Consider the following 12,290-nt stretch of genomic DNA (forward strand, 5'->3'; position numbering starts at 1 on the left):
AGTTAGAAAGTAGAGGTTTCCAAGGGGCTGGAGTTTAGGGTTAACTCCATTAATTGCTTAATGGGTAAAGGGATTTTGTTTTGGTGAGAAAAAAGTTTTGGTACTGGATGGTGGCGATGGTAGTACAACACTGTGAATGTAATTATGACACTTAAAAATGGCTAAAATGTCACATTTTTGGTATACATATGCTACCACAATTTTTTTAAAAAGGGTGTTGTTGATTTTGTGGAGAGTAAGTCTATTTTTATCCATTGCCTGTTTACATCTTTGCTCATTTTTTTTTTTTGTTGGGGTACTTTTTCTTACTAATTTGTAAGTATTTCTTTTTTACACCAAGGAATTTGGCCCTTTTGTAATAGGTATTATAATTTTCTCCTCCAGTTTTTGTTTGCTTTGGCTTATGGTTTTGGTTATAACAGACATTTTTAGTTTGGTGTGCCAGATGGCTCTTTTGTATTAAAGCCTTTCCACCTTAAGATCAGAAAAGACACTCACCTGTGTTGTTGTTTTAAAACTTGTTTTCAGAGCTTCATTAAAACACAAAATTAAAACAAAAACAAATCTATTTGATTATTCCAGTAAATTCTACTGGAGAGTCAGCCCTGGTCACTCCATTTGGTTGGAATTTTGGGGGTTTCATTCGAGCCTGCAGGTCCTCATGGTCACCGGCCTTGTACAGCCCTGCTCTCACCTGCTGGTTCCTAAGGGGCTGCAGTGTCGCTGATGGACCTGGGTGCGATTTACCTATTGGGTAGGGGACTCAGCTGTCCCATTGTTGCAGAGTGACATTCAAGGTTGGGCAAATACTATTGAATGTACTCTGGTAAAACTAATTTAGGATTACAGCTATAAATCCCCCCCCCCATGAATCCAGATACAATTTTGTAAATAATCAGTCCCAATGATTAGATGTGCCACTTTTAACTGTCCCAAATTCAGCTTTCCATTACATGTCCCGGGGACTGTCTAGATGGGGCACCTTCAGCATCTCTCCTTTATCAGGACGAAACTACTACCTGACTACAGCTCTTTCCATCCAAACAACAGCACAGAAACAAAGTCGAACAAATGTGGGGGCATTACAGCAGCACTGTCAATTGACCCTATGGTTGTCTCCTTCCTATCTTTATGTAAGGCATGCAGCTGGTACCAGATTACCCTATAGATTTAGGATTTGTCCAGATGGTTCAGTGGCAAAAAGCGTGGTGGGGTAAACACATGTCCCTCGTGAAAGAACCTCTATATCCGTTAATGATAAGTAAACCTATGGAATCTTTGTTATAACTTTTACTTTCTCTAGAGTAGGGTTTTTTCAACAGGGGCACTAGTAGCATTTTGGGCCAGATAATTCTTTGTTGTAAGGGCTGTCCTGTGCACATATAGGACTGTATAGCAGCATCCCTGTTTCTATCCAGTAGATGCCAGCAGCAACCCACCCCCACCCCGCCCCTTTCTACTTTTCTAATTCAAGTTTTTATATAAGCAAAATATTGGGGTTTTTTTTCCTTTTTAGAACCAGAATTTTATTGTTGCTTTTCTATTACATGGGATGTACATATCAGGTGTTCAAAGTCAATTTCTGCACAATATATTCTAAAACTGAGTGTACCCTCTGTAACTGAACAGGCAAAGAAATGACAAATAATAGCATCTGGCAGTATTTTTCAGAAAATAAAATTAGTAAAATAGGTTTAAATTGACTACAACTATCAAATTACATCTAATATTAAGACTATATAATCCAATACAGCTAAACCATAGTTATGGTTTAACATGCAAAATGTTAACATCAAAGAATACAACAAAATTAAGATAGCATACAAAACCTAATAACTTTTTCTAAACAGGAAAATATTTGTTTGCATATAAGTGAACATTCTTTTACAGAAAATCTATGGCAAGGAAAGTTTCAATCTCCAGAAAAAAACATAAGTAGAATTACTAGGTATAGCCCTTCCCCAAGTATAAACAAGAACACTTGAAAAATTTTTAAAAGCTCTAAGTAATAAGTAAGCTTCATATTTATAAGAATCTGAAAGTAAGTCCATTTTTAGGACAGCTGTATAAAGAACTATCTTTTGATATGAAAGTTCATTATTATCATCCTACTGGTACCAAACTATACAAACTCAAAAACACCATATTTTACAAATAGTGTTATAGAACAAGATAGCAATGGTTAACTTCTAAACTTTTTTTTAATTTTAATTTTATTATTACTACTTTTGTCTATTTATCAAAACATGACCCTTAGTTGGCTGGGATTAATTTTAAATTCTTTCCACAAATAACATACAAAGAGAAGCATATTTATTCCAATCGTTCTCCTGGAATTCTCAAGTTTGAGAAGGGTCTTCTATCTTGTTTTCACTGGTTGTTTTTCTTCTTGGTATGCATTAAGATATGAGTTTTCAGGTTAGTTGACTGGGCAAACTTCTTATTACAACCATCAAAGGGCACACGTAGGGCCGGTCTCCGGTATGGATTCGCACAGTGCGCAAGTTGAAGTCCAAAGAAAATCGTTTTCCACAGCCTTCAAACGTGCACTGGAACGCTTCTCTCCGGTATGAACCAGTTGGTGTCGTTTTAGTTTCGAGCTCTCTATAAAGCTTTGCCACATTCTGCACAGACGTGGACTCTGGGCCGTGGGTGTGCGTATGTTTTCTCATAGAAGAGTTATCCTTGAAAATCTTGTCGCAGCCTTTATGGGGGCAAGCTACGGTTCTCGGAGCTTCTTCTTTAGGTTTCTTATCCTTCATTTTAGTAAATTCAGCCAGTTGTTTGGGATCTGACAGGTCAATGCTAGACAGTGCTTCAAGAGTAAGTTTTTTTCCTGTCACGTACTTTGAGCAAGCAGGAGCAGCGTTCTCCTCCTTCGATTCTTCAACTGCTGTCGCGCTGGCTTTCTTGTCACTGGAGGACCACATGGTGACAGAGAACTCACCCTCCAGGGTCTTGATCGGCACCTCCTTCTGCTCCCACTTCTTGCTGCCTTCCACCTTGGTCTCTCCGCTGGGGTTATTCTTCTTGCCGCTGGCTTCTTGCTGCGGTTGCGCTTCCTGCTGCGGCTGCAGGCCGGTGTGAGGCCGAGGCTGAGGCCGATGAGGTCGACAGGGAGGCCAGCGTCTGCTGGAAGCAGTTGTCTTCGTCGCCGATTGGGACGGGATCTGGTTCTCGAAGTTGTTGGCTGGCCTGCTGGTTGTCGGAGTTGCAGGAGCCTACCACCTCTTCCTGCGTTGGACCACGATTAGTTCCTGGTTCTGGTCCCCTGGGTTGGGGTCGCTGGTGACGAGCGGCTGTAGAGCAATCAGAGGCGGGTGGTCATGACCACCGTGGACCCAATTGCCGCTGAGATTGCTGTACTCTCTGATGGCCTCCACCGGGATGGTGTTGATCAGGATGGTCTCGACTGGGGCAGTCTCGACTGTGATGGTCTCGACTGCATTGGGCTCCAACGGCACAGTCTCCACAGTGATGGTCTCCACCTCGATCTGAGGCAACACCACAATATCTGTCGGCATCTCCGAGTTGTCGGTGGAGATGTAGGGAGCGTTGTCTGAGGCCATGGCTGAGAGCTCGGCAGTGATCGTGAATGCTCTGCTGAGGATAGGTGACTCGACGGTGCGAGAGACCGCAAGCTGAAGAGAGAAGGCACGAGCCTGAGTATGGTGTGGACGGTTGAGGCGGAAGACACAGCACTTCCTGCTGCTCTGCGCATGTGCTGGGCATTCTGCACATGCGCCTCGGGGCGCCGCACTCCACCACATCCCCACGTTGGGACACTTGCTTGTTCTCCGAACTCTCCACCCTGCCCTGGTTGTCAATCGATTGTTTTTGAATATTAATTTAATAACCAGGATCTTTATGGAATTTTTCTGTATCTTGTTCAGTTGGCATCTTGTTCCCCCCCTCCATGCACATGACAGGGTCTGCAAAGAAAAAAATGCCTTTGTCCAATATTTATACTTCTTTTCCCCTCTTATTTAATTGTATTGACCTATACCTAGAGACCAATATTTAATAATGATGATATTTGATAGCGGTTTGCTTGTCTGGGCCTTTAATTGGAATGCTTCTAATATCCAGCTATTCTGAATTTTACTAAAAATTTTTTAAAAATCATTAATGGATGCTGAATTTTGTTAAATACTGTCTCGACATTTGCTGAGATGATGCATTTCTTCCCTAATGGTATGTTTCCACATTCAAAAGGATTCCCTAATGTTGAAACACCTTTGCGTTCTTTTTTATTTTTTTGCATGGGCAGGCACCAGAAATCGAACCCAGGTCTCCGGCATAGCAGGTAAGAACTCTGCCACTGAGCCACCGTGGCCTCCCCACCTTCGCATTCTTGAGAGATATCATGTATGTGTAGGGTTTTTCTGTGTGTGTGTGCTTTACCAGGTGTTGTATTAGTGTTAAATTGGCTTAAAAAAAAAACAATCTTACTTCCCATCTCTAACTGACCTGAAAGTTTACAGTAAATTGGAATTACATATTTTGATTCCTGATTTGAAAGAATTCCACCTATGAAACTTTCAGGGGCTCTCTATCAACTTTCTTTAATTCCTCCTGTTGTAATTTACCCCATTTAGATTTTTTCTACCTTCTTAGGGATTAATTTTGGCTATATTTTCTTACACTATCCAGGTTTTCAAATATTTTCCTGAGATGAACAAAGTACTCTTTACAGTTGCTTTAATTTCTCTGTATCAGTTGTCACTCCTTAATCTCACTAATTCTGTCTATAGATATGTTCTCTCATTTTTTAACTAATCTTTTGATTTCCTTTAAAGAACTAATTCTTGGATTTAACAGTATATTTTCCTTGTTTAATAATTTATTTTTTTCTGCTTATGCTTAACTAATTTTTTCATCATTCTTTATTTTATAGTTCTTTCCTCACTTCTAAGTTGAATGTGTAATTGATTGATTTTCATCTTATTTCATGGTAACGGCCTAAAGCAGTCAATTTTCCTTTTCTCATAACTTTGGACTTATATGCCAGTGATAATGCTTTCATTATCATTATTTTTAGATATCCTGTAATTATGTTATGGTTTTAATTAAAATAATCCAAATTCTGATTAAGATAAATTTCTAAATTATCAGGTAGTTTTGTTTTTTTTTTTTCCTTGCGTTACTAATCTTACTATTTAGGAATTTACTGAGGCTTTTCTTTGTGGACTGATACATGGTCAATTTTTGTTAAGTTCCATGGGCACTTGAAGAAAAAATTATCTTGTGTCTTCAGGATAATAGAGTTGGACATATATAATTGATTATTTACTAATTAGAACTTCTAACTTGACTTTTTTAAACTTATCTGCCATGTTGAGAAATGAGTCTCCTTTTTATTTTTCCTTGTATTTTTTTTCAGTTTGTTTGTGTTTTGATGGTTTGTTACTTGTACGGTAAGATTTACAATTAGCACATTTTCATTGTAGATTACACAACTTATAGTGGGCCCATATGTCTGAGTCAATGTTTTCAGACTTATTTTTTGTTCATACTTGCTTGGCATGTTCTGCTCATCCACTTAACTTTTCAATTTTTTTGGAGTAATTTTTAAGATAGGTTTCTTTTATATTTACAAATTTGGGATATGATTTTATTGAACTTTTTACTTTAAAATAATTTCAAACTTAAAGGACAGTTGCCAAAATAATACAAACTCCATGCAAAGGAGACCAACATAGCCCCCACCCAGATACCGAGACCCCCCAATTTTAACATTTTTGTCACATTTGCCATATCAGTCGGTCTTCCATCCACCTATCTGTTCATCTGCCCACTTAATCTATTTTCTAAACATTGAGAGTAAGTTGTATACAATGATCCCTGAACGTTTTATACTTCCATGTACATTTCCTAAGAACAAGGATAGTGTAATGTCCCAATTAATCGCAGTGATATGAACAGTGAATAAAGAAGTATTTGCAAAGTCCCCTAGGGGGAGTGGGAAGAAAGAGGGAAAAATTCAACTTCTTCCTTTGGAGAATTCCTTATATTCTCGCAAGCAGTGGCGACAACCAAATCAATAGGCCAAGCCCTTGATCTTGGGGTTTGACCCTATGAAACTTAGCCCTGCAAAGGATAGGCTAAGCCTACTTAAAATTAGGCCTAACAGTCACCCCCCAAAAAAACAGTCTTTTGTTGCTCAGATGTGGCCTTTCTCTCTCTAAGCTGACATCGCAAGTGAACTCAATGCCCTCCCCTTTCTATGTGGGACATGACTCTCAGGGGCGTAAACCTCCCTGGCAATGTGGGACAGAAATCCTGGGATGAGCTGGGACTTGGCATCCATAGATTGAGAAAATCTCCTCAACCAAAAGGGGGAAGAGAGAAATGACACAATATAAAGTGTCAGTGACTGAGAGATTACAAATAGAGCCAAGAGGTTATCCTGGAGGTTATACTTACGCATTTTATAGATATCCCCTTTTTTGTCTATGGTGCAGTAGAGTGGCTAGAGGGAAGTACGTGAAACTGTAGAGCTGTGTTCCAGTAGCCATGTTTCTTGAAGATGACTGTATAATGATATAGTTTTTACAATGTGACTGTGTGATTATGAAAACCTTGTGTCTGATGCTCCCTTTATCCAGGGTATGGACAGATGAGTAAAAAATACGGATGGAGAATGAACAAATGGTAGGGGGAACAAAGGTTAAAATAAATTGAGTAAACTGAAATACTAGTGGTCAATGAGAGGGTGAGGTAAGGGGTATGGCATGTATGAGTTTTTTCTTTTTCATTTCTTTTGCTGGAGAAATATAAATGTTCAAAAAAATAAACATGGTGATGAGTATAAAACTATGTGATGATATTATAAGCCACTGATTGTACACCATGCATAGAATGTTTGTATGTCAAGAATGCTTGTATGTTGTTTGTTAAGGCTTACAATAAAATATTAAAAAAAAAGAACAAGGATATTCACTTATTTGACCACCTTAAGTACAGTTACCAAGTTTAAGAACTTAAACATTGATAAAAAATTTAGTCCACATTCTAATTTTTTTCATATATCCCAATAATGTCCTTTTGGACATTTTATCCTCTATTATTAGATCTAGTCCAGGGTCATGTATTAAATTTAATTGTCATTGTCTATTTACTCCTTTTTTTTTTGTAGTTGTAGAAACAGAAGTAACAAAATTTCCCATCTCAACTCCTTCCAAACATATAATTCAGTGGGATTAATGACATTCAGAATGTTGTGCTACCCTCACCATTATCCATTACCCAAACTTTCCCATCATCCCAAAGAGAAACCCTGTACCCTAATGCATTAACTCCCCATTGCCCCTTCCCCCTCCCTGGTAATCTATACTTTACTTTCTTCCTCTGTAAATTTGCATATTCTAGTTATTTCATGTAAGTGGAATCATACAATATCTGTCCCTATATATCTGACTTATTTCATTGAATGTTTTCAAGATTCATTCACGTTGCAGCATATATCAGAACTTCACTGCTTTTAATGACCAAATAACATTCCACTGTATGGATATACCATACATTCATCTGTTGGTAGGCATTTATGTTGCTACCACCTTTTAGATATTGTGAATAATACTGCTATAAACATTGATATACATGTATCTGTTTTTCAGTTCCTGCTTTCAATTCTTTGGGGGTATATAACTAGAAGTGGGATTGCTGGGTCAATATGGCAGTTCTATGTTTAACTTTTTAAGGAACCCCCAAATTGTGTTCTACCACAGCTGTACCCCTTTACATTCCCACCAATAATATACTAACGTTCCTATTTCTCTGCATCCTCGCCAACACCTTTATTTTCCCTTTTCTTTTAAAATAACATCCATTCTAGTGATGTGAGGTTGTATCTGCTCGTGGTTTTGATCTGCATTTCCCTAATGGCTAATGAGAAATGATGTTGAGCATCTTTTCATGTGCTTTTTTTGCCATTTGTATATCTTCTTTGAAAAAATGTCTATTTAAGTCTTTTGCCCATTTTCTAATTGGTTTGTTTGTCTTTTTGTTGGTGAGTTTAGGAGTTCTTTATATATTCTAGATATTAAACCCTTATCAGATATGTGGTTTCCGAATATTTTCTCCCATTCTGCTGGTTGTCTTTTCTCTTTCTTGATCATGTCCTTTGATGCACAAACGTTTTTAAATTTGATGAAGTCCAATTTATCAATGTTTTTCATTTTTTGCTTGTGCTTTTATGTAAAGTCTAAGAATGCATTACCTCATACAAGGTCCTGAAGATATTTCCTTGTTTTTCTCTAAGAGTTTTTAGTTTTAGCTCTTATACTTAGGTTGTTGATCCACCTACCTCTACTTTTTTTTTTTTTTGCTACTTCTGTTATATTCATAGTCTGTTCAAGAATTCTAACTACATACTTACTTAGCCTCAATTGTTCCATTTAAATAGATGCAGGTTGTGGTAGTTTAGTCTTGTTTCAATTTGCTATGTTTCCCAGAATTTCTTCCCTACATCATTATATCATCTAGTGGTTCTGCTTCTCTGACTGAACTGTGACTATGCTAGAGATTGCCTTCCATTATTGTTTCATTTTAATATTCTCAAGTTCTGAATTCTTTTAATTCACCTCTGGGTCGACTCGTTGTGTTCTTCCTTGATTTGATGCAAATTTCATTATATTTCAGCTGAGCTGATACTCTTCATAGTTTGTCGTTTCAGGTGCTGTCAATTCCCTAACTTCATTAAAAATGAAGCTTTCCTCTGTTTTTTAAAAAATAATTTATGCTGTTTCTAGGTTTTAGGGAAGAAAATCTAATGTAAATTATTTTACTCGACTCCTTTTGACTGGGTGTCTAATAAAATGAATTTATCAACCAAAAGATAAGATGTTTTCATTTGTGATGTGAATACTTTCCATAAAACCACCACCAACATACAGATACATAAATATTTTGTAAAAGGCTTAAGTCTTTTACCTGCACAAAATATCCTTAGTTGCTGGACTGGTGATATAAGTTGCAAATGAGTGGTGAACAGATCAACAAATGCGCCAGGATAAATAATGAAGAGAAAAATTCCAAAGCCGTTAAATCGAACTTGCTCCCTAAGAAATCACATAAGAAAAAAGCATTTACTAATGCTATTGCCTTTGTCAAATCAATAATGTATATATTCTTAAAACTTCTCACTGTAATTCAAACTCTTGATTAAAAAACAAAAGTTTCTCTGGATAGTAAAAAAAATTATATCTATACATAATCATAATTTTATAAGTGACCAGATTTGGATATCTGTGAAATCAAATTCTTTAAAACAGGGCATTCTGAAATAGATCACAACCAAAAAAAAAAAATTTAGAAAACAGCATTTTTCTTCATTTATAGTTTTCTATCAATTTATCCCATAAAAATGGATGTTATGTTTAATAATGTCATAAGGCCAAATAACTACGCTAAAGAAAGCATCACCAAAACATATTTGTACTGTCACTTAGTAGTGAACATATAAGACAACTGTAAAATTAACTTTTTCTGGGCAGTTGGGATTTTATAAAAACTTACCAAATTATTTCATTAACAAATCATGACTGATGAAACTGTTAATGATATATGTAAAATCCCAAGGGCTGCAAACATAAAAATATTGAAGCAAAGGTGAAAGAGATTAAAAATAAAAAGTAGATGCCCACTTAATCACAACTATGCACATCTGAATAATAGTACATGCTCTGTCAAAATGAGGGTTTAATATCAGTCAATAGACTCTTGTTCATAAGTGGAAAGTAATAAGAACTGATTAAACTTGTCCCCTTGAACCAGTGCTTCACCTTTTATCTGGTTTGCATGTATGAAGGATAAAACACATTCCCATCAGTATAACTGTTCATATGGTAGTAATTACCAGTGGAAGTACAGGGAAGTTGTGACTCGCTCACTCCCTCATCACTATTTTATAAGTTTAGTAGGCTTTTAAAAGCTCAGGTATAATCCACTGAAAAATTTGTGGTAGTCAAGACCCAGAACAGGGAATACTTAAAGCAAGTCCGAGGTCTCATCCTCTTCTTATTTTTCACTTGGGTTTTCTAATAGGCTATGATATTTGTCAACAAACCCAGCACTTTTAGTTTTCCTGTTCCAGCCAACAGAGGACAAGAATGGAAGAAGAAAAGTATTTAAGCTGATAAACTAAAAAAAGTACTAAGAAGGTAGGTGTGTGGGCTTTGAATGTAGTGGTTATCATTCTGACCTAATGACAAATAGATTAGGTTTTGGGATCGGCTTAAAAATCTTGAGGCACCATGAGGATGTAAATATACTAGCAAAAGGCAAAGGGTGGAAAATCGCAGATTGCAGATAGATATGTGGTTAATTGAGCATATTAATCAATATATTAGTCTTTTCTATAAAAAATAAGGTACCACACAGTAATGAAAATGGTGGACATTCACTGAACAATATCCGCAGGAAAAAAATACTGAAGTATCAAATATAATATATGTAGCAGACTTCAGCACCAATTCTTCATCAATTAAAAGATTTGTTCCATGGATTAGTAAGGAAAAGGTAAATATCATTACCTAATGGCTGCTATCCCATGTCCAATTTCATGTACGACACCACTAATGAGTACTGCAGCGAAGAAATAGGTCAGTTGGTTGACGGGTAAGTTGATACCAGGAACCTATTCATAGACACAATAATAAATACACACTTGGGCACCAAGAAACCAAGATGTTCATTCACTCTGTATTAAAACTTAAATCTCGACGTTGAAGGCTTGGTAAACTAAAAGTATTATAAAGATAAGTGGTTCAGTTTTCCATTTCTAACCATAATAAAAAGCAACAATACCAGTCAGTTTTTTGAACCAGGCACACCACCAATCTAAAATGGAATAGGAAATACCAGATTAAGAAGCTGAAACTTTAGCTGCCTGAAATCTTCACCATGGGAAAGAATTAAGGAGTTTGGCAAAGTGCCAGGGAATGCAGCGTAACAGTGAAGGAGCCAGCAGCTGATCTACCCTCAAGGACTGGATATCAGATTTAGAAATTCTTAAAATTTTTAGTCGTGCCTCATAATTGTTATTGCAAGGTTGCAAGAACTTATGCTGAGTAATACAGGACTTTCTTTTTTTTTTTTTTTTTTTTTTTTTTTTTAAAGACAGAGAGAAGGAAGGAAGGATGGAAGGAAGGAAGGGAGGAAGAAAGGGAAACATCTTTAAACATTTTCTTGTTTTATTATATTTTGTTTGTTTGTTTGTTTCTTACATGGGCTGGGGCCGGGAATCGAACCGGGGTCCTCCGGCATAGCAGGCAAGCACTCTTGCCCGCTGAGCCACCGCGGCCCGCCCCAGGACTTTCTTTATTCATGTAGAAGCATGAATACCATGCTCTTCCTTTCTTCTACTTCATCAATTTGTCCATTATGGTCAAACAGCATTAAAGAGATGCATAGATATTATATTATAATTAGAATTTATGGCAGAAATAAAGTATTTGAAACATAGACATGTTAAGGACATACGAAGAAACAGGAGTTGCCTTGTAATCATGTGCTCCTAGAATGTTGTGCATGTATCTAACATTCCATTATTAGATAGCCAAGAACCTTTCTGAAAGATAATCACTCCCAAGTTATATCATCCATTAAGGAGAGATTCTCTAAATTAGGCTAAGAAGGGTACACTAGGCATCATTAATATAGTTTACATTCTGAGCACTATTTTTGCTAGCCCAGGGTTTGGAACCCAAAATGTACCTTGGAGGAGATTCTTTCCTTCTTTTATTAATTATAATTAGCATTATAAATTAATGATAAAATATGTTTAATGCAAGCAAACTGGAAAAATTCTAGAACAACAAAAGCCTGTAATCCCGCTCCTAAGGCACAGAACAACAAAATCCATTCTCAATGCTTTGACATATGTCCTTCTAGTCTTTTCAGGCAGGCATACTTTTAAATTATTATAAATATAGTTTTGAAACTACTTGCTCCTTTCATTTAACAGTGTTATGAATATTTTCCCATGAACATTTTCTGGTCCAATATGATTTTTTTTTTTTTTCACATGGGCAGGCACCGGGAATTGAACCCGGGTCCTCTGGCATGGCAGGCAAGCGTCCTTGCCTGCTGAGCCACCGTGGCCTGCCCCAATATGATTTTTAATAGCTGTATTGTATTCTATGGAATGGACTGTTGGGCCTTTGTTTAAAAAGTTCCTCCTCTGATAAATAATGTATCATGTTATGTTTATACATATACCCAAATAATTTGGGGTGATAAATTTTTAAACAAGCATCATTGTCAAGAGTCCAGACTCTGGACATATT

General features: G+C 36.9%; 2 protein-coding genes across 4 annotated transcripts in view; both read right to left on the reverse strand.

Moving 5' to 3' along the window:
• Positions 1-12,290, reverse strand: part of MBTPS2 (membrane bound transcription factor peptidase, site 2) — a 41,374-nt gene that overhangs the window by 18,583 nt on the left and 10,501 nt on the right. For all 3 annotated transcript variants that reach the window (XM_077146174.1, XM_077146176.1, XM_077146177.1), the window contains 2 exons: positions 10,536-10,639; positions 8,935-9,062 (listed from right to left, as the gene is read on the reverse strand). In XM_077146174.1, the coding sequence (XP_077002289.1) occupies positions 8,935-9,062; positions 10,536-10,639 (232 nt within the window). The remainder of the gene's footprint in view (positions 1-8,934; positions 9,063-10,535; positions 10,640-12,290) is intronic.
• YY2 (YY2 transcription factor) lies at positions 2,288-3,867 on the reverse strand. Its single transcript, XM_077146178.1, is given in 7 exon segments — positions 2,288-2,456; positions 2,459-2,557; positions 2,560-2,613; positions 2,616-2,642; positions 2,645-3,068; positions 3,070-3,242; positions 3,245-3,867. Coding segments are annotated over 7 exon segments (1,389 nt in total). The 5' UTR covers positions 3,771-3,867; the 3' UTR covers positions 2,288-2,370.

Source organism: Tamandua tetradactyla, chromosome X (genome assembly GCF_023851605.1).
Source record: "Tamandua tetradactyla isolate mTamTet1 chromosome X, mTamTet1.pri, whole genome shotgun sequence".
In the NCBI taxonomy this organism is placed as follows: Eukaryota; Metazoa; Chordata; class Mammalia; order Pilosa; family Myrmecophagidae; genus Tamandua; species Tamandua tetradactyla.